The following is a 23,442-nucleotide window of genomic DNA, read 5'->3' as shown; positions in this document are numbered from 1 at the left end:
TGAATTTAACAAAAAATTTCCTCAGAGACAAAATGCACTTGTTTAATTCTGATTCTAAATTCAGGATACTGATGGAAAGAATCCAACGCAAAAGTCAGACCTCAGATTTTAAAAACAAGAATTCAGAAATGTTTCTTAGACTTCAGAGTTACTCTCAAAATTCACATTTTTTGGCTCAGATTTCTGACTTGCTCAAATTCCTTCATTTTATTTACCTTTGACTAATTCTGCAATTCTGTGCATGTAAAAGTAAAGGAATGTCAGATTTTTTGCTAAGAATTCAGGGAACAGATATACATTTTTGAGAGAAAAATGAAACCTCTAAGGAATAAATCCATAATTCACAGAGTCGTAAGAAGAATTCAGACTTCATTCTTGTTTTTCTTCTTCGTTCATTTCTGACTTGAACCCCTTTTTTTCAGTTTATTTTGAATTTAATCTCAGAATTCTTTCCAACTGTTATTATTCATCTTCTGTTAGTCTGATTTTCTTACAGCGATCCATCCACTTTCTGTGCTTTTCATCGAATGCCATATTAGTTAAAGTTATAAAACCTACAACACAAGAAAAATAAACTCCAGAGCACAAACGAAATGTGACTTGTGCACAGCAAAAAGAAAGGAGAGCAGGACGGATCGTTAACATCCCACGCCTACAGTTAAATATGTTTTTGATGTATTTTTATGCATAGAAAAAATAAATTCGCCCAAATTTAAAGCTCAAAAATCCCATTGTCCTTGAACCTATTCAGAAACTAAAGCATGTACTTACAAGTTCGGATTGTTGAATACATGTTGGTGTAGTAGGCCAGGGGTCTGCAACCTTTATGGCATGAAGTGCCAATTCCAAACGTTCTCGGTAACAAGTGTGGCATCACCGACTATAATGCCACCTCTGATACAAAGAAATACAAAAACATTTCCAATAAATCTGAAATTCTATCTAATTCACAGACAGCAGGTTAAATAGCTTTTAAAACATATTTTGGCATTGGCTCCAAAAAGTGCTTTTATTTCAATATTGCACAAGGAAAACAGGCCAAAGTTAAATAGTTCGTCAACTATGTTTCATTGACACAAAAGGAACTGCACTTTCAATATGTCATAACTACAGCAATAGGATTGGATGCATCAGAACAAAATACCATCAATATTACTGAGAACCTAACAGCCGTGAACATTAAGAAAAATGAGATTATTTTCTGTTTATTCATCTTTTGTTAGATTATGAGACAGGCCTGAGTAACTAAATGTTGATTCTGTGATTATGCCCTTATTGCATGTAAAATTCAATGTTTTTACTTTGTTGTCAGTTTGCTAATTATTGCTAAAAATATTCTGCAATTGGAAAGCGCCATTACTCATTTTTCTTCGCCCCAGTAAATAGAGTGGTGATCAGTTGTAGTATCAAATTTAAATCGTGTTCACATTTCATATTGACTTTTGACAGAACAGAAAGAAAGTCTGGGTACAATCTGACCTTGCTTGATCATTTTCCTGCAAACTTAACTTATAACTTAACTTATATGGCCGCCAAAAACATTACAACAACAAAAACCTGCTGTGTGCAACAGTGTGCGTGTTTTCCCCACTCACGCATGTGCAGACACTCATTTCACCCCACCTGTCATCCTACCGGCAACAGTTTCAAAACAGTATTACAACGTGACTGACATTTTTTTTTTCTCTTGGCGCACATTAGTTAAAATCGCCCGTTCATGAAGTATTTATAGGCTTTAGGTGGGCGTGGTCACAGTAACAGGCCTGCGTGATTGGATCATTTCCTTTTGCCGCCATGGGGGAAAAAAGATCATTGTGGGGATAGATAACCACTCTTTATTTTATTTTTTTATTTTTCAAATCCGAAAAATACAGCAGACGACAGATCAAGAGCATATTGTTGTCACAGCTCCGCGTGCCATCCCTGGCAGGCGTGCCATCCTCGCACGCCATCCTTGGCCCGCGTGTCATCCGTGCTCACCATCCTTGGCGCTCATGCCCTGGGTTACAATCCCGTGTAGACCAAAGAATGGTAGAGAAGCTTCAGCCATACTTACTGAGAACAAGGATCATGAAGCCTGCCAACATTGTCACATCCAATCAATTGAAACTTCATTGGAATATAGCATGAGAACTAGGCTGGAATTTGTTAATTTTGTTAGTTTTCTGCCAAAAATATTAGTCAGTTTTTACTACAGTGAGAGACGAAGGAGGGGGGGCTAAGTTTTTCTTTATGTTCGTGGTTTCCTGCAGAAGTGATTTTAAATTCAGAGATGTTACTTCCTATTTTAACGAGCACGCTCAGTGACTTATTTAAACTTTACAAACTAGTGAAATCCGGAGAATATGAGGAAGCTGAGAGGCTGTGGCTGCAGCTTCGTATTCCCAGGTGACCTGGAAGATCTGGTGGTTCATGCTTCTGCCGGACATTCAGCTGACAATAAACACCTTTGATGCTGACTGCTGTTGGGCTGTAAAGTTTCTCCCAAACCCCCACGGTCTGGGTGTTGGGGATCACATCCAAGCCGACTGCCTCAGATCCCCCATGACTTAATTAGTGCTCTATGAGCATTAGTTTATTGTATAGGCACAACTTTTATCCTTAACAGTAATCAGCTTGCCCAGAAGAATTGAGCACAATAAGAAGCCCGTTTGAAGTTTTCCCTGTTTTATCTCCAACACTGCAACAAAAGCCCTGTGCAGCCAGCCTCTGAGTAAAATGTTGGACCAGTAGGCAGCCCAGTTGTTAAAAACCTGCACGGCTGCAAATGACACCTGACGTTTCCCCAGACAAAGCCTGAAACAGCAACTGTTGTTATTATCCCTTAATTATAAGACTATAATTCATGCATTTGGGTTCAGTCCTTCCTTGAGGATTAGTTGTTTTTAATGGCCAAGTGATAATACTGCGCATTAAATTGATTTTGTTAAATTATTTAGGATTTAAAGAGGCCAAGTCTAGAAGTGTTTTTAATTTTACTTGCAGCAATGAAAGAATATTCCTGAATTTAGTCATTTCTACCATTTATTATCCTTTGCCCCCTAAAACATTAGCTAAAAAGAAACATGTTAATGCTAAAGGTATTTTTTCAAACAGAATAAGGTAAAGTTGGACACTCTTCTAGCCTTCAGGTGGAAAACTGTGACACTTCTGCATGGTTTGAAATCCCTTTTATTCATTTAAAGCATTCTGCTCCCACTGATGCTCAAGGTGACCTCTCATTTGATTGCAACTCCCTTCATCTTTTCTGGCAAACACAATAATGACAGTAAATGGAAGTAAAAATCCAGCCTTTTAGGAGCTGTAGACAAAAGACAGTTTACTATCTTACATTTTAAATACATTTTAAAGTTTTTACAAACCTGACTTAAATCCTGATTTTTACGCTGAATTAATAAGATGTAGGACTTTTTATTTCGGCTCCAAAAAGTCTGTCTTTCTCCTGTCTTTTTATACATGCTGTTACAAGTATGACATTTCTTTATGTACTTTTTCAATCAAACTTAATAAAATGTGTCCTCTCTGCACCATGTCGCTTTGATGCTGTGTGCTTTTTGCATGTACTTGTCTGAATAGTGACCATCGGGTGAGCCAGTCTCTAACCGTGGTGCAACTCCACCATCTAGTGTCAAGACGATGGAAAAAGGCTGCTACAAAGAGATCCTGGACTCTGAAGGAAGTTAAAAATATCTTTTGTTCCTGCCTTTGCAGGTTCATGGATGAGGATCGTGGATGTTGCTGGGGCCTATCCCTGCAACTTCAGGCTGAAAGCAAGGGGAGCTGTGAACATGCTGGCCACACAAAGACAAAAGCACTCACTCCCGAGGGACAATCCAAAACCACTAATCAACCTCTGAAGCAAACTGAATGGCCCAAAGAAAACCCCCACATAAATGGGAAGAACATGCAAAACTCCACACTAAAAGAAAACCAGCTGGGATTCAAACCAGCATCTTCAAAATGTGAGGCAACAGTGTTGACCACTACACCATTGTGAAGACCTGAATTAAAAAAAAATCCTTTTTAACATAATCGATAAATTATTAGCTGATTACAACAGGAATTAGAATGTTTTCTTTAAGGTTGATTTTTTTCATTTTTTTAAATATCACAATATACCCTTAATCTGTGAATTGGTTTAAATTAAAACATCGGCTTAATGACTGAAAATTTGCATTTGATCACCTGATACTCAATACTTTTATTAAAATTCTTTGGAATATTTGTCTTTGGGTTTACATTAACATTTATGTTTGTTTATGTTTGTATGTTTTTACCATTAAAACCCAGACTTTTTTCTGGAATTGTCTGATGATGACTTCTAAAATGTTAATTATTCATTCAACACACAGTATGTTTGAATAAAAAATAAAATATAAGGTCTTACTTTCAAAAGACAAAATCTGCAACCAAACTTAATAACCTCACCAATAAAAGGAGAATAATGTTGTTTTTTTGTCAAGGAGCTTTGGTACAAAAACAAAAAATGTTCCAGCAAAATGCTTAAAAGTTCCTCTTTTGACAGGAGAGGACGTTTTTGGTTAGACTTTGCAACATGATCACAACCATAAAGACAAAATACAGAAAAATCAAAGGTCATTCATTTCAAACATATGAAAAGCATGGTGTGCAAAGAGGATTATTATAATCTGTACAACACGTGTGTAACGTTTTAAACAAAAACAATGTAATGTATAGTTTAGTTATTGATTTGTACATGTAATTTCAGAAAAGATCCAGTAGAGTGCGCTACAGTACTCCCCCTGTCTATCCTGCAAATATGAAACTGCCATCAGCTTGACAGGGATGCCAGTTTATTTTTATTAAGTTTCTGGAAAACCACTAAATCTTGTGAAAATTGATGACATAATTCTGCATCAATAAAGGAGAAATCAACTATACAAACCGTAAAAGGGCAGTGGAAACATTGAAAACACTTTCTTCTGTTTTAAATGCAGGTGGGGCTGTTTTAATTTAAAGACCCGCACCCATGAAAATGGTGTTTTGGTATTTTCAACATGACTTTGTGGCATTTTTCTGACAACAGAAGGAGGATGTTATGCTAAAAATTTGATTTTTTTTGAGGGGGGGGGGGGTATTTTATTTTTCCATTTAAATTGTAAGTTTTAGAAGAGCGTATTTTTGACATAAAAAATATGCTGGGTGGGCCACAAGCTCCCGGCTCCACTCCAACCACGTCTAAATCCGTGGACGTCTATGTTTTCTTCGTCTGAGCTGGAATCTGGCTCAAAACTACTGGATAGCTCCAATATTCCAGGACATCTTTTTGCACCACTGATACCATGTTGGGGTGGTGAAGGGCCAGTGAGTTAGCAGGAGAGCACATGAACCAATAGATGACAGGAAGTGGGGGCGGACTTACTCCTCTCTAACAGTCCTAATCACAACTCAGAGGTACATTTCGAATGAACTCCTGACGCTCTGCAGAAACTACAGGTACTGAAAAAAAAGGACACAAGTTTATTGATTTTGGCACAAAACTGCATCATCATTATTAAAAGACTAAGAACACTTTGAAAATGCAGATCAAAAGATGATCAGTGTGGGATTTTAAGGAAAGTTAAGTTCTTCCTCTTGTAATTTTTTACTTAATTCAATAACTCATTTACTGTCTGCCTATCTTATATCTATAAAACTTCTAATATTCCTAAAAGTGTGGGTAACAGCAGCAGATTAAACAACGTTTTAGCAGAAAAATCATGAGGTATTTTTTGTTGTTTTCTTTCTCAAAAAATTGGGATGATTTGTTATTTGAAATAATATTTGTTTTAAAAATCATTATTAATGCATCTGTTTCATTCTATTTGAAGCTTTGTGTTTTAATTCCAAGTGAATGTTTGTACTTTATGTGTACTCTGAGTAAAATGTGAAGAAGCAGCCAAAACAGCAGGAATCGGTGTCTTCTTCCCACTTCAGCATGTCTGAACAGCAGAAAGGAATATTTCCTACAGAGGCGTGTAAAAACAAATTCCACAAACTTCAAACAGCACAGTCCAAAGAAAGACAAGCTGCAGAGATGCGGGTTGAAAACCGTCCCCAAGTGATGAGAAAACAAAGAAAACGCAAAAACAGAATCTTTAATTAGTTAACGTCTTGATGTGTTTTCTGATCTATCATCGTCAACTTAAATGACTTATAGGTTCATGCACTTAAACAGCTTTTTTTTCATGTCAATTAACGGAAGCAGCTATACACAAACACAAAATATTAAATACTACACTTGGATTCGGTATTAACAATAGTTTTATGTTTTTTCTCCTCTTTTATTCAGATGTTTCTTTCTGAAAACGATTTGATCACATTTTATAGTTTGGTGTGTGGGCTCTCATCCCAAACGCCTTTCTCCTAACAAATGAAAAGTTGATCTTAATTTCTAAAGAAAATCTAACCTAAGTTATTTATTTTATTTATTTTAAATGCATTATTGTAGAAATGTAAAGTTTCTTAGACTCCTCGATTCTTCAACTGCAAATAAAATGAAGGACAAATCCCATTCACACTTACTTTAATGATTCTAAGTATTTTTACATGAAAGTGTTCTTTAATTCTATCAGTCTTAGTATGACTTTTTCTCTAAAACGACTGTTTTTTGCCTCTTATTACAAACCAGATGTTGATTTTTAAATCTCAACTAAAAGGAAACCTTAAAGTATTCTAAACTATTTCAACATATTTTTTATTTCAGTAAATAAAAACAACAACACAAATATTTTTTTAACACTAGAAAATAGAAAATAACACAAACATGCCTTGGTCAACATTCTTCCTCCTGTGATGTCTTTTAAAAAAACCTCAGATCATTCAAGTATTTTGAGGAAAGAAAAACTTTAATATTTTAACCAGCATACAAAACAAGACAGAATTGTCAAACAACCAATGAGGTTTTAGTGCAATTTCAAAATATACATTTTCAGCAGGGCCCATTATTCAAAGTTATTCACTTCAGAAACAGCCATTTAAATAATTTTCATATTTTACAAATGTCCTGGCCAAAGGAGACTCACAACCGATGCCTTTGTTGAGGTAAAACGTCACACATCCAATCTTTACTGTGCAAAAACAAAGCACAACACCATGTGTTCTTATATTAAGAAACCAATATGAAGTACTGTAGCATGATACAAACCAAAGCATTTGTAAACAAAGTTTGTAATAAAAAAAGGAAAAATCCGATAACAGACTTTTGGCTTTTTGTTTTTAATCATTTCAAGCTAATAGAATTTTCTATCCACACAAAGCTTTTTTAAAAATATGATCACCGTCAGTTTTAATTTTTTCTTTTCTTTCGATGAACCAGGAAACCGGCTGGGACCGCAAAAGGCCACTTCTTTCATCCAGTACCGTCAGATAAGCGTCACATTCGCTGCTTTCTTATAAAACTAACACTTGCCAAAAATACTGGCAAAACTCAGAGATGAAATTTAAGACTTAAAGTGTTTCCAAAGCACAAGAGTGAAACAGAAATAACAGTTTCTGTTGAGTTTTGTCTCAGTTGAAAATGATGACAAACCCTGTTCACTTCTTTGTTATTTCTTAACAAATACTGGATCCTTTGTTTTACAGTTTACAACAGATTTTCCTAAAAATGTGGAATGCATCAACATAAACGGCCCAAATACATAAGCATGAGGATCAGTCTGCCAGTCAAACACTGATATGCTTGAGGATTCTTTGGGAGTCCACTTCTCCATGGCCCAGATATTACAGTTACATTGCTACATCATACAAACACAAACAAACCAGAAAGGCTGATATCCATTTTCCATCACATATTGGTCTTGTGTAATAATAATAATAATAATAATAATAATAATAATAGGCCTCTGTTAGTTTTTATATAAGACGTTAGACCAAAAGACAGAAAAAAGGTTAAAATTCAACAGCTTTTTGAAAGCGATCCCCGTTCATCTGTTAGTACATTAGTACGTCATCAGTCATGTTGTGTTAACGTGTGTACTGTTGCTGTTAAAAGTGTAACAAACACTGTGTTAGCATGTCAACATCTATCACTGATAGAATAATAGGTTGTAAGACTTAAATATGCCCTTTCAAAGTAAGAAAGTTGTACGTCGTTTAATATTTGTGCCGTTCGTCTGATATATGTGAAATTTAAAACAAAACAAAAAGTCACTCATGGTATCAATCAGCACCCAGCCAGAATATAAACTTATGAGACAAAAAGGGTGAGGGCCGATCTTCTGACAGCATATTCAATGTACAGATTCCAACTTCCACCTAATTTAAGCAAACTGGCAATTTCTTTTATTCGGAAAATTGGATTTAAATGCTTTAAACCCACATTAATGTCCCCCTGCATGTTTCATTTGTCATTAAGGTGATCCAAAAATATATTCTCAGGAAAGTAGATCACACAATCTGACTTTTTGGTTCACTTTAGCTACATTTTCAGCTGTCCGTGAAAACTGAAAGGAGTGCATGTGTCTGTGCTTTAATGCTGTAGGGGAAAGAGAAGACGGCAATTTAAAGAGTATTTTAGACCTAACCTGTCAAGTACCGTATGTTTGGTTCATGAATACCCCCCCAGTCAGAGACGTCACAGCAGGTGTTTAAGTTAAAACCCACTGCGGCACCAGAGTCTGTGTTAAATCACCCCTTAAGGTTCCTCTTTTCTGCTTCATTTCATACACACTTGTCAAATGTTAGCCTCCAGGGCTCCTTGGATTGTCCTTTTCCCACTCTACCTGATGCACTCCTCCTCCGATGGGCTTTCCGATTCTTCGTTTTCACTGTCTTCTAGCTCGGGGAGATCTCCCCACAACAGCAGATTCAGACCTGCATAGAAATTTAAAGGAGACTTGGAGTAAATGTTGGAAAAAGAAAAAGAAAAAAAAAAAGTTTCCTTATAGGCGAGGACTGAATACCGACCCGTTGCATCCAGTCTGTTGAGTGTGGATACAGCGTCACTATTAAACATCCAGAAGTGGCCATTGTTACATGAGAGTAGGCATGGTTTACAGGGGGCCACGACGTGATAGCCCACAACGTTTCCACTGGGAACGGGAGACAAAAAAACCAAAAAAGTGATTCAGCAGTTTGCTGAAAAGTGCCAACTCCACCAGAACGTTTTTTGTTTTGAACTATAGAAACAATAGAAGCACTATAAAGCTGAGCTGCTGTGCAGAAAGTGAAGAAACATTCCGATTAGATAAATGACAGAAAATCCTTTAGAATCTGAAAAATAACATTATTAAGGGGGGATTCTTTGGGTAAAAAAAAATAAATACATAAAACTATATTTATTTTAAACATATAGGCTCAGAGAAAATTTTCTAGAAAAAAACCACATGTTCTATTACACTACAGCTCTTTTATAATCAATAACCTGTTTAATGATAACTAAAATGAAGCAAATTGTGATTTGTAATATTAAATAAGTGTGTCTCTGTTGTGCTAAAAGCTGTATGTGTCATTTTATGCCAACACAAACACACCTTTTCAGGTAAAGGAGATGTTTACATACCATTTCAGACATGCAATGTCTCTCAGTTTGCATTTGCAGCTGTCAGTGGAGTAGCAGCTGGCCACAAAGTCAACAGTTCTAGAGGAAAGGATGGGTTTCACAAAGACATGATCAAACGCACTCATACTTTCATGCAGCAATCCTGCTGAATATAGTTTTTTTTTTAATTGATGGTAAATCGACCCCAACCTGGCAACCACAACAGACATCAAAGCAGAGGCTGGCAGCACAGCTGACGGTTAGCGCCTACCTGTTTGGAGGTATATCCGTGGAAAAAAGCTCCACTTCGGTGTCTGCAAGCAGCACCGCCTTCATTCCTCTGGTGCACAGCAGGTTCTCACAGAATATACAGTTCACCTGGGCAACGCATTTGTTTTTAAAACTTGCGTTGGAAGTAGACATGGTAGTTTCTGTTACGAACGAACGCTCGGCCCTTTTGTTTGTTTTACCTACAGGCAGCAGGTAATCGAAACTATCGACTAGTACCTTGACGGTTGAATAACCATTCAGCTGTTAACTATTAAAATTTACTATGTTTGGATATTTCTGGCGTCCTTGTTTAATTGTTAGCTTTTTCGTAGCTGTAAACGGAAAGACTTTACTTTGGCTAACAGATCAGACAGATTAGCCGCGAAAGATTTCTAAAAAGGAATTTAGTTGGCGATGTTAAAACAATATTTCCGACATCTATAAAATAACCACCTGTTTAAAAAAAAAAAGCTCAACGCCCATTCAGAAGTGGTTAATCGCTAACTAAATAGCTGTCAGCTTTGTTTACAACTTCCTGGTATATAAGGCCACTTCCTGAAACAGTTTTAAAAGACCCGATACCTGTTTCTGATTGGATGCCTGGTTTGGTAGCTCGATGCTATTGGTTGTCTTTGACAAACAGTCTAAATGTGATTGGTCAAAGAATTTGAGTTGTAAGTCTTTCTCCCAATGAGATAAAACTGCCATCGGCACTTTGGGATTTTAACATGAATGGATTTTATGAAAAAAATTATTTTTATTTATCGTAGCAGAAGTGTGCATCTAATTTAGAAATATAAACACAAAACAATTTAGGAATGTTATTTTCTTCTTTTTGAGATGAAAAGCTTATCAAATTTAGCTACATTTAAACTGCAATGTTGGTAGTTTTTATGCCAAAACTACCAACATTGCAGTTTAAATGTCTCTGTTTGCAGGTTTATGTGCGCAGATGAGCAGCACACATGTCTGCATTGCCTGACCTGCGCACTGGCGCTGATCTGCAGCCATCCATTCCATCACCACTTGGTTTCCTCTTTCTCACTTCAGGAGAGGAACGAAGACAGCACTTCAGTTTGGACAAACGGAGGGGCTACAGCAGCGCGCAGTCTGGGAAAGTTTCAGAGAAAAGAGAACTTTGCCAAAGCTCTGGTGGATTTGGCCGCTAATATTTGTTTTGGGAAGGGAATGACTCTGTTTTCGCCCAAAATAGTTTGCACCACAACCGGTTTTGAGGAGGCGGCAAGGCGCGGCGGCGGATCCAGCAGCTGCAGCAGCAGCGCCAGGCTCACAATGCGTCCCGAGTGAGCCGAGCAGCCAGGGAGACAATACAGATTCACGGCGGGCTTCAGTCCTTCTCCTCCGTCTTTGAAACCAGTTCCAGGGTGGACACCCCTTAATCCGAGACTGATTTAGATTTTCCCCACCCTTGTCTGTGGAGTTGAGATAAAGCTGATCTCTCAACGACGACGACTGGTTCGATCTCCAAACTCAGCCATGACGTCTCCAGCTAAATTCCGAAAGGACAAGGAGATCGTGGCCGAATATGAAACTCAAGTCAAAGGTAAAACTTTTCCAAATGTTTCTCTGCGGGCAGCAGATCAATCGCCGGCGCGCTAAATCTTTTGTATCAGTGTTTTCCCCTGACTTTGATTGAATGTTCTCCTCACTTCTCCCCCCAAACGCACAAGTGTGACCTGCCTTTGTATTTTTACCAAGCATCTGAGGAGGCTAATTGTCATCAAGCCGCCAAACAGGTCATTAAATAAAAAAATAAAATGTGAACCATGGAAGAGATCTGCAGGAGGGCTTGACTGCTGGCGGCGCAAAGATAACAAAGGCATCGGAAAAACGCGCAGACAAATTGCGCGGTGATCTCCAGATGTTGCTCCAACAGTCTGGAAAGAGAAGAAGAAGCGTAGGTGGAGGTGGGTGAAGGAGTGTGTGAGAAGACACCCCGGGAAAATGGGGTTTCGACACGGAGCAGGGCAGGGCGTTTTCTTCCCCTGTCTCCTCCTGCGTGTCTGCATCATGTGCGTCATGCGCTCAGAACGCAACCAAATGATCAATTTTGCGTAAATGGGTTGCTAATTGATCACCGATGATCAGGCGATCATGTCTGATGATCAGGGGGGCAGATTGTGGATAGGAAGAGGGGCGTTCGTGAGTGTTTGGAGGCTGTTTGGTCTGGCAGGCACACTGGATCCATTTGTCAGCGTAAGTCTGAGTGCTTATCAGATCTGTGTGGTTATGTGGTTCATATGTCAAGCTGGTGAAGTAAAGGAAAGGGGGAGGTCAGTAGATTGTCCTCCTGCACACAGCATGTTCACTCTGCTACTAGAGGGCCAGATCATTTTGATAAGACTGTCTGCCTCTTTTCACCCCCATTTAGGAGCAATTCCTCGGCCCACTACTCACAAATTTGCAGCCCTCTGGCTCTCCTGGTCTCCCGTGGAGCAGCAAGTCACAAAGTGGTTTTTGAAACATCTCGGTTTTAATCGCCTCCCAACCTTATCTCCACGGAGGGGTGCAACGATTCATCAATTTAATCCAACCAAATCAATCTGTCTTAGGCGAGTTGTTAAAGTCCCAATCCGATCATCTTTTGTGGGCTTTTAGTTATGATGATGTTGTTTTTAACCCCTTCAAAAAACCTGTCATTTTTTGGGGACATAGTTTCTGCAGAGTACGCCTTCCCCCATTTCCCATCATCCCCTTGTTTACACTCTCCTGCTAGCTTACAGCCCCTCACAACCCTAAACTAACATTAGCCATGCAACAAAAATGAGCAATATCGAAGCTATTCCGCTGTACACTTTGGCGCCAGATGTCAGCTCGGATGAGGAAAACAAAGTTGTGCATGGATTTATTTGTCTGCAACTGGATGCATCAGAATGGAGCAGAGCAGAGGGATTGTTCAATTGTAGCTTCAACATCACAGCTGTAAGCTTTTTCCAGCAGGGTTTTCCGTCTGCTCCTGATTCACAACAATTTGAATAAAGAAATACAACTTTACGGGGCTGCCGGAGCCTATCCCGGCCACTTATGGGCGAAGGCAGGGGATGTCCTGGACGGGTCGCCAGTCTGTCGCAGCCCCGTGACCCGAAAGGGAAAAACGGTATAGAAAATGAATGAATGAAAATACAACTTTAAGTTTAATTTTCTTTAAATATGTTCTCCAGCATGAGAAAATGCCACGAGAACCATTTTCATGGGAGTGGATCTCCCTAACTCCACCTCAATTTTCACTACAAGTTTTCTAATTTCTTCCGAACAAAAGGAACAGAGTACTCCAGCTGTCCATTGTTGTGTGTCTCTTCTTTTTGTGCGGCTGCCTGTGTAAAAGCGGCTTTGGCTGTCACCACGCTGACATTAGTGATGCGGCCTCCATCTGCATTTATGGTTGGTGGCCTGACAGCCATTTATGGTTGGTGGCCTGTGTAAAGGCTTTCCATGGGAGCTGCATTGTGAGGGTTGCCCACCATGTTTGTCAGACTGTGGACTTAATGTTTGTCCATCGACCCTCTTCATTGATTTCTTCTGTCAGTTACTTCAGCGCTCCCCGGTGAATGGCTTCATTGTGCTGCCCCTTCTGGCTGCTGTTTTCCATCTTCGTTCCTCTGGAACTGGTAACTCAGGTTGAGCCTGTGCGTCCACACTGGTTTTAGGTTTGGGCTCCACTTGTGCACAGAGGCATCCAGATACAGAGTCACATTCCCAGCAGTCTGCATCCTCTGGGAGCAACAGTTTGTCATTACCCTGTTCACAGCTACAAGTTCTGTAACGGAGGGTGTCAAGCAGCAATGCATCACATCTATGTCTCTCTAGGTCTAGTTGCCAAAGGTGAAGCCTTGTAGTCCTGCACACCTCGGCTGTAAGCTGATGGGAAGAACAGACTCTGGATGCTGCAGCCACCCACCTGCAGCTTTCTGAGAAAATAAATGTGGAATTCCTCATCAATTTACTGCTCACAGAGATGAGCAGCTGAGGAGGTACATGCAAAAATGTTCATGTATTCACAGAAAGAGGCTCAGTATCTCTGCCCAAATATCAATTTAGTTTACAATTCATCACAACTCAAAGAAATATTGCTCATTTAAAAAATGTTTCCTTAAAAAAATTTGTTTGGATTAAAGATGGTTTTCACATAAGCAATGATTTAAACTGAACAAAGGTGCAACTTTCATTCATAAAATTAGAAATACTTACTTTAAGAACTAACTAAAAAACAGTATAAATGCTACAAAAGTTGGAAAAAAAACCTTAATTCACCAATGATGAATGGGTTTGAGTAAATGATATTGCATTTTCATTGCAAAAATTAATTTGATTTAATTATCTGGTTAATGTTTTGTGTTTTTCTATTTCCTTTAGCATCAGGCAATTAAAAATCACTGTTCAACCTGTTTTAATTCAATTAATATTTATTTTAGTGCAGCATTTGCTTCTAAACACTTGATATTGCTTCTCACTGTGATTATTAATACATTTTTTATTATAATTCACCTACTTTATTTTCCAAATCTTTTATGAAGCTGCAACTATTTGACTTTTAATGACTTCAGTGACCTGTCTTTTTTTTAGCCTTTGCAGCAGAGGGGGACCAAAACGTAAAAAAAACAAGAAAAGCTGAAGAACGTTGCTTCTTTTAATTCCCACTGCTATTTGAATGGCATTAATTTTGCAGTCTGAAGCAGTTCACAGAGGCGGGATGCTGACAGGGGATTTTAACTGATGTAAGAAATCTTTTTTCATTCTCGGGAAGACAACACGTGTGCGCCAGGATATTTATACCCCACACCTGCAAAGAGCCAGACTGAGATGAGACTGAGAGAAAGATGGAAAAAGAAGCCAAAAAAAAAAAAAACTTTGCTGAAATAAACAAATCAGAAACTAACTTATCTTTTATCTCTCAGAATTTATTCCAGTTGTTAACTTCTGAGTCCAGTATGCCGTTAATTGTCAGAAAGATAAACAAATATTTTAAGACTAAAGCGACAGAGCCTGCACTAATAAGACGCAGTTATATTCTTAAAGCTCTGAAGTCTCACAGCTATCACTGTGACCTCACTCTTTCCACTCAGCTAACCTCCCACATGATTTCAGTGAAATCTTAAATGCAGACCCTGGGAAAACCTTTAGTGGAAACCAGGAAGGGATGAAGCCTCTAAAAACTTTAGACAGATGTTGGATGGTTGGGTTTTGGTCCGCTGCTACTGTGCCTATCAGAACTAAAAAAACAGCTGACAAAGTCATTCAGTCGGACAGATTTGATGTTGATCTTTTGATGACTGACTAGTTCCAGTACTTTGTCTACGTGTACATTACCATGGTCTGTTATGCCAGTGGATAGGCATAGATTTGACATTGTAGAATAGCAAACATCAGCATTTTGATTGCGTCTTTATTCTATAATTTTACTATTTCTTCTTCTTCTTCATTGAAACAGAGACATTAGGAGTAAAGTGAAGCCTTATGTAATTTTTAAAATCAACCGAAACCACAAAAAAAGGAATAACTAACCAGTAAGTGATGCCTAGAGTGGTATGTTTATTCCCCCAAAAGTTTATTAGGAAAGCTGAGCATCGATACAAAGCATCAAAACACAACAGAGAAAAGGTTTAACACAGGGGCCAAAGGCAGAAATAAGTAAATTAACAATATATCACAAACTTAAAAGTCACTCAGATCATCTTTTAATCTTTTTTAAAAGCATTGCCAGTGGTATTATTATTTTGATTATGCTGTTTTTAGTAAAAAAAAAAAAAAAAAAAAGTCATTTTCTTGGACGTAGTTTTTGCAGAGCGCCTGTCGTTCATAAGAAATTGGTCTTTGAATTGTGGGTGGGATATCGTTGGTGCGGAGCAACCTGATCCTCCATTACCCTTCCTGTTATTGAGAGCTCTCTGTTTACATGTTTATCAGTTTTGAGTCAGATGCCAGCTGAGATGAAGAAAACAAAGAGGTACACGGATCTATTTGTCAACAAGTGGATGCATCAGAATGGAGCAGAGCAGGGAGCTCCTTCCAGCATATTAACTATGTATCAAATGCGCTCTTTTACAAAAAGCTTTTTTTTTTATCTGCTCCTGATTTACTATAATTTGTTCAAAAAAATACTGAGAAATACAATTTTAAGCTTAATTTTGTTGTTCTTTATCATCAGAAAATGCTACAAGACATGTTAAAAATACTAGAAACACTATTTTCATCGGAGCGATTCTTTAAAAAGATAAGGGAGAAAAATAAACGCACCACCAAATATTCAAATCGTTTTTTTAAAATATTTTCCAAGTTTTTAAAGACTTTAAATTCTCTGAGTTTTTATTAGATTAAATCTATTTTATAAATAAACAAATAATTTCAAAAGGTTTAGCATAACATTTACTTAATCTAATAGAATTAAGTAAGTAAGTAGATACGGTTGTTTTCTTTGTATTCCAAACAAAACCAAATATGTTTAAAACAGAAAGAAACATTACATTATTGCAACAAATGTAAAATACCCTACCGAAATGTGTGAAAGTCCAAAAAATGTTGTTCCATCATGCGTGTTGCAAAAAGAACAGCAGGTGTTGACATCCTTTTGCAATCTTTGGGAAATAAAAGACGTTTCCCTGACCATGTTAGTTAATATTAATTTGGAAGCTAATCACCAGACTTTATTCCATGGTATGTTCCTGACTGTACCATCCCAATGAGTGACAACATGGGGAGTCGAGGCAGTTTAATCAAACATGGTGGATTGGGTGGATGTGCATTTCCACAGAGCGTCGGCATAATTAGGAAGATCCATGTTGTGAGTATTGTGTGCTGAATGAAACTGCTGACAGAGTCTAAAATAATCTCTTAGGAAGGATGTTTGTGTGAGACTGGACCAGGCAGGGATCATAGAGAATGGTGTAAAGCTTCCTGTCAGGCCCTCTGCTTTGTGTTTTGGCAGTGGAACCTCTCATGCTTTTTAACATTTTTTTGCCTTTAAAGCTTCAGTCCCCAGCAGAGCGACGCGTTCAAAACCAAGTGTCTGCAATGCACTCGTGCTGAGCCGCCAGTGCCACGTGCTGCGTCAGCACCGGACGCAGTGTGGCTGAAAACACTCATTGATTTTCTGTTCCCGTACCCCATCCCTTGTTATTCCTCACCAGCCCATATGACAATTTACTGCAGCGTCTGAGGGAAAACATACAGTCGAGCCCTTTACGTGTCTTGTGCACATAAAATTGAGCTCAGCCTACATGGCAGCAACTGTGTTATAACGGTTTGATTGAGATGCCTCATCCGTCTCAGCCTGCCCTCCTGTGTTCAGGATGCACTTGATTGCTAAGAGATAAAAAAGGAATGCTAGCTATTGCCGTGTCATGTACATGTGTTGGTGCAGGAGCAGCAGCGTCTTTTTATCAGATTTTAGAGCTTCCCACTTTTGACTGTCAGCAAAAAAAGATGCCTAAAAAGAGGAGCGTTTGATGAAAAAATAAGAAAAAAAACACACAAAGAGAAAAAATGTAGTCAAGCCAAGTGGTCAAGGTCAAAGTTCAACTACTGGATGGCTGTTTTATGTTGGTGCCAGATGTTCCAGATGCTGTGATTGGGCAACAGATGTTTTGTCTGCTTTGGTTGGCTCAAATCCTTTGCCTCCTCCCCCACAAAGCCAACTGTAGAGAGGTGTGTTTAGATGGGTTCAAATTTCCTCTTCCTGTTTTCAGGTCTTCATGCTTTCATGTGGAAGAACTTTGTGCCGCTAAACACACACAGGAATCTGAATGGCCAGTCTAATGAAGGGGTCACTAAGTTTAAAACTCTAAAAATCCATACTTTCCAATGCAAAGCACCCATAACTGCGAAATCGTAGATTTGGTAATACCTGGTGTTTTTTTGCATTGGGCGAAGATTGCATTCCTCAGAGACAGTTATGTTTTTGTGTTATGATGACATAGAACTGTTTGGTGCTGGAGAAGTTACAACTTGCCTGTGTTTTTACTTGCGGATGTGGGGCTTAAAATCTTTTACTTTCCTTAGTGGTGTGTTTTTTTAAATATGTGTCTGTCCCAGGTGGGGCACGAACCTCAGGAGAAAAGCTCAAACCTTCCCATGCCACCTCTTCCAGGTTGATCTTAAGGGGAAGCCTGAGGTGTATGACTTCTTGGGTCTGGGTCTAACATCGGGCCATCATGCAGTTCCCTAAAAAGTGGTATTCCCATCAGGTGTCCAGACAACCTCAACTGGTTCTTCTTGTTGTGGAGGACTTGTGACTCCACTCTTAGTTCCTCCCAAATGGCTGAGCTATGCACCCTTGAACATTATGAAATCCTCTTTTCTGCACACTACACAAAAAAGTCGTCTTGAGAAATGAAACTAATTTAAATGCTGTCACATGTCACCAGTGGCTGTACAAGAAGTGGAAGTCTGATGAGGTCACATGACCCAATGGCTTTTGTTGAGCTGCTTTAAAGTCAGTTTTTCATTTCCACTGCCATTTTTGCAAGATACGTTATTGTAACTTGGCCTTCCCCAATATAAAGCAAACAAGCCTGTTGATGACCCATAATTTGTCCTGCACAGTCTTGCACTACGCAGATTTATGGTTTCCCTATTTCGTACCAATGCTCGCTGTGCTGTACTTTTCCTAAACATTCATGGCCAGAATACGCAATATACTGACAAAGACTGGATTTCCGTATTACCAGACTCCAGGTGATTAGCCAGGGACTGACATCACAAACACATTTGTCGTTTACAGTCTGGAGATGGGGAACTGTGGATATTTTCCTTCCAGAAATGGAAGGGAATAGAGCTGTCTGGGGTCATTGAGCTGTCCGTAGGCTTCTAAAGGGCTCTTTTCCTTAATGGCTTTCAAATAAACCCAGAACCTGGGCAGCAGAGCCTGTTTATGTTTTAACTGTTTGATGTCATCCCTTTGTTAAGAGCTGGAAAAACGAGACTAACAGCACCACCATTGCCGTGGTTCTCTCCATTGTTGTGATGAGTCACGTTTAAAAAATGAGATGGAGTTGCCGCACACAGGGAGACATCTTTGGAGTTTCGAATCAACCCATAATACAACAAAGCCGTCCACTTTGAGACTAAATTTTAAAGTAATCAAAACCTTAACCAACGTGCAAAGAGAAAAATTGTTCAAAGTCACAGTCCAACTATGTTTTTTTTCTACTGAAAAATCACAATTTAAATTAAAAAATACTCAGAAACGCATTTTTCATTTTAAATTCTTTCAGTAGCTCTTAAATCATGAGAAAGATGCTACAAGAACATGTTAAAAACACCAAAAACACGATTTTCCTTGTAGTGAATTTTTTATGGAAAAGTGGCATTAGGCTGTTGGAGATCTCTAGATTTAATGGTTGCATGTCAGTCAAAAGAATATAATATGATACGTTACATCAAACATTACTTTTAGTTCATTTGTGTGGAATAGCAAGTTAATTACAGAGTTTGGCCATAAAACATTGGAGTGAAAGAGGACCAACCGCTCTGAAGTGAACTGACCCCGCTCAGACAACTATAGCCTTTCATTGGGCACTAATTCTTAAGGAATTATTTCTTTTTTCAATTTGGATTTGTTTTTGTTTTGTTCACGCAATCCAAACAAAAAGAAATCTGAACAAGACTAACAACAGAAACATATCTCTATACAGAGATATATCAAACTTAGGATAATTAGTCATGAATTCATTGGAAAATACATGTACATCCAAATACATTTGTAAATAATTCAATTATAATTACTCTTAATCATATATAGACATATTATAGACATTTTACACATTTTATAAACTGAATATACATATTTTGTTTTAGTCTGTTTTTTCTAAACTTTTATTTACTTAAATTATTTGTTGATCACTATTCCATTAGTACCTAACTTGAGTTTGTTTGTATGTCTGTAGCTTTGATATTTCTTGCTTTTCACCATAAATCATGGTACTTTCTTAACACTCCCTTTCTGAGAGCTCACATACATTCACTGCAATCCAGTTTAAAAATACTTGATTAGTCCCAGAAGTGAAATTCGTCCATATTCATCTCTTTGTGATGGATGTCATGCATCCACAAGCACACATGCACGAGAGTGGGTGACAGAGGATGTTTGGGTGTGTTTGTGAAAATATCTGCAAGAACACACACATGAATGAAGCCAAAAAGGTTCTGAGAACAAAGCCCGTCATATCCTCTGCAAAACAATTAGTAGGAGAGCAGTCACCCAGGTGTAAATAAATAACACGGAGCCAGAAGGAAAGCAGTACAGTAGAAAGTTGGATAATGCTCCCATGGGCTGCCACAGGAAACAGGTTGTGTTTGAACAGCTTTCATACTGACCAGAGAGCAGAAAAGGAAACAGTAGAGGCTTCAACCAAGGAGAAAAAATTAGTGGAAAAACTAGCAAAGATTTGGAAAATATGCAGAAGGAGGTCGGAAGACTTTTTTAGGGGCTTATAAAGGTCTAAGACGCCCCACTGGTATCCTAGAATCCATCTGTTTGTGCGGCATAAATGTGTGCATGCACTTCCACCACCCTTATCACAGCCTCTTCCTCACTCCTTCTCCCTTTATCAGCAGTTTCTTCCAGCACGTAGGCACAGTTGGTTGCTAGGGTAACTGAATTGCCCCAATTTTTTCTGGGTTTGTGAGGAACAGAGGGAAAATGAGAAAAAAATGATGCAGATTTGTCTCCCCTGAAGGGTTAGTCTAATCAGTTTAACACTGAGACACATAGCTCAGATTCCCCTGTGAACCCTTGCACCGTGGTATTTTTTGATTGTCTTGTTTTGAATGTTTTTTTTTTCCTTATTCCTTCTGGCTCCTATATTATTTTACTTTTTTTTTTCCTCATTGGTGCTGTTACTGGTTCTTCATCTTCCTCTCCCTGGGAGGTGGTATGGTCCGCAGGAGGGTGATAAATTACTAAGAGGCTGTTTGAGGAAAGAAAAACCTCATTTGTTTCTACGGTTTTTATAAAAACAATATGACCTGTTATTTTATCGAAACATGGGTTTGCATTGTTTCCTTCACTTATTTCTTTAAAGTCCAGAAGGCAGATCTGCTGGTAACAAGGTCAGAATTTCAGTGTTGTGATTAGTTTCTGTGGCATAACAGTGCAGTAGCAGCCCACCGACACTCAATTCAGGGTGACACCTCTCCTAAGTCTGTTTTAATGAAGTCATTTGTCTACTCCCCTCAGCTGATTCTACATCAGCTCAAGCCTACAGCCGCTTGGTTTCTCTACCTTGGCTTTCAGAACACTGTGTTCCTCCCCAAGGTTGCCATATGGATGCAAAAGTCCCTTTTAAGCTGTTCCCACCCCTGAGCTGTTTTGGTGGAGGCGTCTGTTGCTTTTCTCCAAATTTCCCTCCAGACTTTATGGGTGCTAATTTAAAAGGCTGAGTCCTACTTTTAGCCTAAACCCATTTTAATGTGGCGTTGCTTTTTTGGGATATTCTTTCCCACGGTCAACACTTCCATGTCACTTACCCGCAGAATGATGACTGAAAGAGCATGCTTCCTGTTTGGCTTTGTCAAGATAACAGGAAAACAACTCGTACTGGCATATCCTTTGACTCACTAGGTGTCTATAGTATGATTTCCTAACTGGTGTTGGTTCTTAAACCGAAGAAACTACAATTTCTTTTAGATCTTTGAAGGGGCAGCTTTGTGTTGGAGACTAAAATTGTTTGGAAACAAGGATTTGCCTCTTTGTTTGACAGGCGGCCGTCATATCCATTTTTGGGCTTGATTGTTCCTATTTTTTGCCAATTTTTGGTAAATGGCGAATAGCGCTTTTCTAAAGTGCTTTACAGTCCCATTCACACACACATTCACACAGTAATGACGGCTCCACGGCCAAACACTGGCGCCAACCTTCCACTAGAGGCAAGGGGGGGTTCAGTGCCCAAGAACACTTCGACATATGGACGGGCAAAGCCGGAATCAAACCTGCAATCTTCCGATCAGAGATTGAACGCCCCATCGTTGCACCACGGAATGGTCAGTGTTTGGTGATGCCATATCTTTTAAGATACAACATATAGTACAGTGGTTCCTCATTTATTGCAGGAGTTACGTTCTAACAGTAACCTGCGCCAGTTAAAATCTGCAAAGTGGTCCCCTTTGTTTTCTTACAATATAGACGTTCAAGGCTCTCTACAGACTTTACTCAGACATTACCATTTCACAACTTTCTCTCTTAAAATTCCCACTTGCATAGAAAAATAAATCCAGTATTATAGAATTAAACAGGGATCTGCTTGCAATCAAAGACATTTGTTCATTTGGCAAGCTGAACATATTCTCTACACTAGACATGGTATAAAAGAGGATGATTGACAATAGTGTACAGCCAGTCATGATGCAGAACACAATGTAAAAACAGCAAAACCATGAAAGGTGAACCACATTATCACTAGAGACTGCTGTACCAGTATTGCCTTTATGCAGTCATTGGTAATAGCAGTTATTTCAGATTTAAAAAGACTTTTTGTGGATTTTGTTTCATTACCTGTTCAGGTCTTTGGGTTCATAACAGTATCATATCCACAGTCTCTAGATGGTGGATGAGCCAAACTCAAACCCTTTTTCTAATTGTTTCCTTGACCTCTTGGTTTGAAAATGCCCAGAAACACCCCTCTGCTAATCGAAGCTGTTTTAATGTACTCTGTTTTTTCTCATGCAGAGAACATTGGTCTCTCTTAAATTATCTTTGAACATCCATGGCTAATTCTATGAAGGAAATCTGAGAGCTGTCAAACGACCCAGAAATTATGTAAATAAAGCATTTCCTAGGTTTAATGTATTACTCATTAGAAATACCTTGTGATGATTTTTGGTACTTTCCAAAGAAGCAAATGTTCACATAGTTTCAAATTATCTGTGGCAGATGAATGTAGATTGTCTCAGTTTTGGGCTCCAAACATTTGGACTTGCAGTGCTGCACTGTCATGCCTCGTGAGGAAGACCTGTGGTGCACTTTGTGCTTGAGCTTTAGGTAGAAGCACACACCACAGGCCTGATATTTGCTTCACTACAGGAAGCTGTGAGTTGACTTGATCTCCCAATGTGCCTCTCACTGATTGTTGCTAGGGGGGCAGTGGTGTGAAGAGCAGTGTAATATTGAGCATTTTCTGCATTAAAAGTGTGTCTTCAGGCTTTTGTCACTTTTAGAAGGCAAAAGATTAAAAAAAAGGACAGAGTGTGCATGTTTGTTGTGCTTTTTTATTTAACTGTTAATTCATTTTTAGAAAGTTGGTGGTAATTGTTTTTTTTATTTTATTAACACTTAACTAAAGATTCCTTTATGTTGGCAGGACCTGTTCAAAGTCATAAAAGAAGCCCTGCAGTCAATGAAAATTGACTATATAAATGTTATTATTGTTGGCACTGCGGTGCAGACTTGTTGAGTCCCATCTAAAGGAATGAGCATCTGAAGTTAAAGATATTTGTGCCAACATTTGAAATATATTCAACGTAATTTTACACTGATATGTTGGAAAAAGTTTAGAAAAATTTAAAAAACTCTCATTACTGTTCATGTTGAGATCTGATCATCTTATAAGTAATTTTCAAAGTGTTTCCAGTCGTCTTTTAATTATGATTTTGTCATTTTTAGCCAAAAGAAAAAACCTGTGTTTTTTTCTAGGACATAGACTATGCTTGAATTCCCTCCCTTCTCCCCAACGACAATA

General features: G+C 38.6%; 2 protein-coding genes across 3 annotated transcripts in view; one reads left to right on the top strand and one right to left on the bottom strand.

The window, feature by feature from the left end:
- Positions 1 to 6,829: 6,829 nt before the first annotated feature.
- Positions 6,830 to 10,791, bottom strand: fam72a (family with sequence similarity 72 member A). The gene is made up of 4 exons (XM_020703520.2): positions 9,753 to 10,791; positions 9,503 to 9,580; positions 8,908 to 9,032; positions 6,830 to 8,814 (listed from the first exon to the last, which is right to left on the bottom strand). Exons 1-4 carry the CDS (start codon positions 9,902 to 9,904, stop codon positions 8,720 to 8,722), a joined length of 450 nt encoding a protein of 149 aa, XP_020559179.1. The 5' UTR covers positions 9,905 to 10,791; the 3' UTR covers positions 6,830 to 8,719.
- srgap2 (SLIT-ROBO Rho GTPase activating protein 2) overlaps positions 9,877 to 23,442 on the top strand; it is a 65,617-nt gene continuing 52,051 nt past the window's right edge. For both annotated transcript variants that reach the window (XM_023955232.1, XM_023955231.1), the window contains exons 1-2: positions 9,877 to 9,964; positions 10,802 to 11,315. In XM_023955232.1, the coding sequence (XP_023811000.1) occupies positions 11,249 to 11,315 (67 nt within the window). In that variant the 5' untranslated portion in view covers positions 9,877 to 9,964; positions 10,802 to 11,248. The remainder of the gene's footprint in view (positions 9,965 to 10,801; positions 11,316 to 23,442) is intronic.

This window comes from Oryzias latipes, chromosome 5 (assembly GCF_002234675.1).
Source record: "Oryzias latipes chromosome 5, ASM223467v1".
NCBI lineage: Eukaryota > Metazoa > Chordata > Actinopteri > Beloniformes > Adrianichthyidae > Oryzias > Oryzias latipes.
The sequence above is the reverse complement of the archived record's forward strand: the minus strand, read 5'-3'. Positions and strand labels throughout refer to the sequence as shown.

Excerpts from the sequence above, each read along its gene's own strand:
- fam72a (XM_020703520.2), bottom strand. The coding sequence starts at position 9,904 with ATGTCTACTTCCAACGCAAGTTTTAAAAACAAATGCGTTGCCCAGGTG. Across the intron at positions 9,033-9,502 it reads GACATTGCATGTCTGAAATG|TGGAAACGTTGTGGGCTATC; the intron begins GTATGTAAACAT and ends TCCCGTTCCCAG. Across the intron at positions 8,815-8,907 it reads CAACAGACTGGATGCAACGG|GTCTGAATCTGCTGTTGTGG; the intron begins GTCGGTATTCAG and ends ATTTCTATGCAG.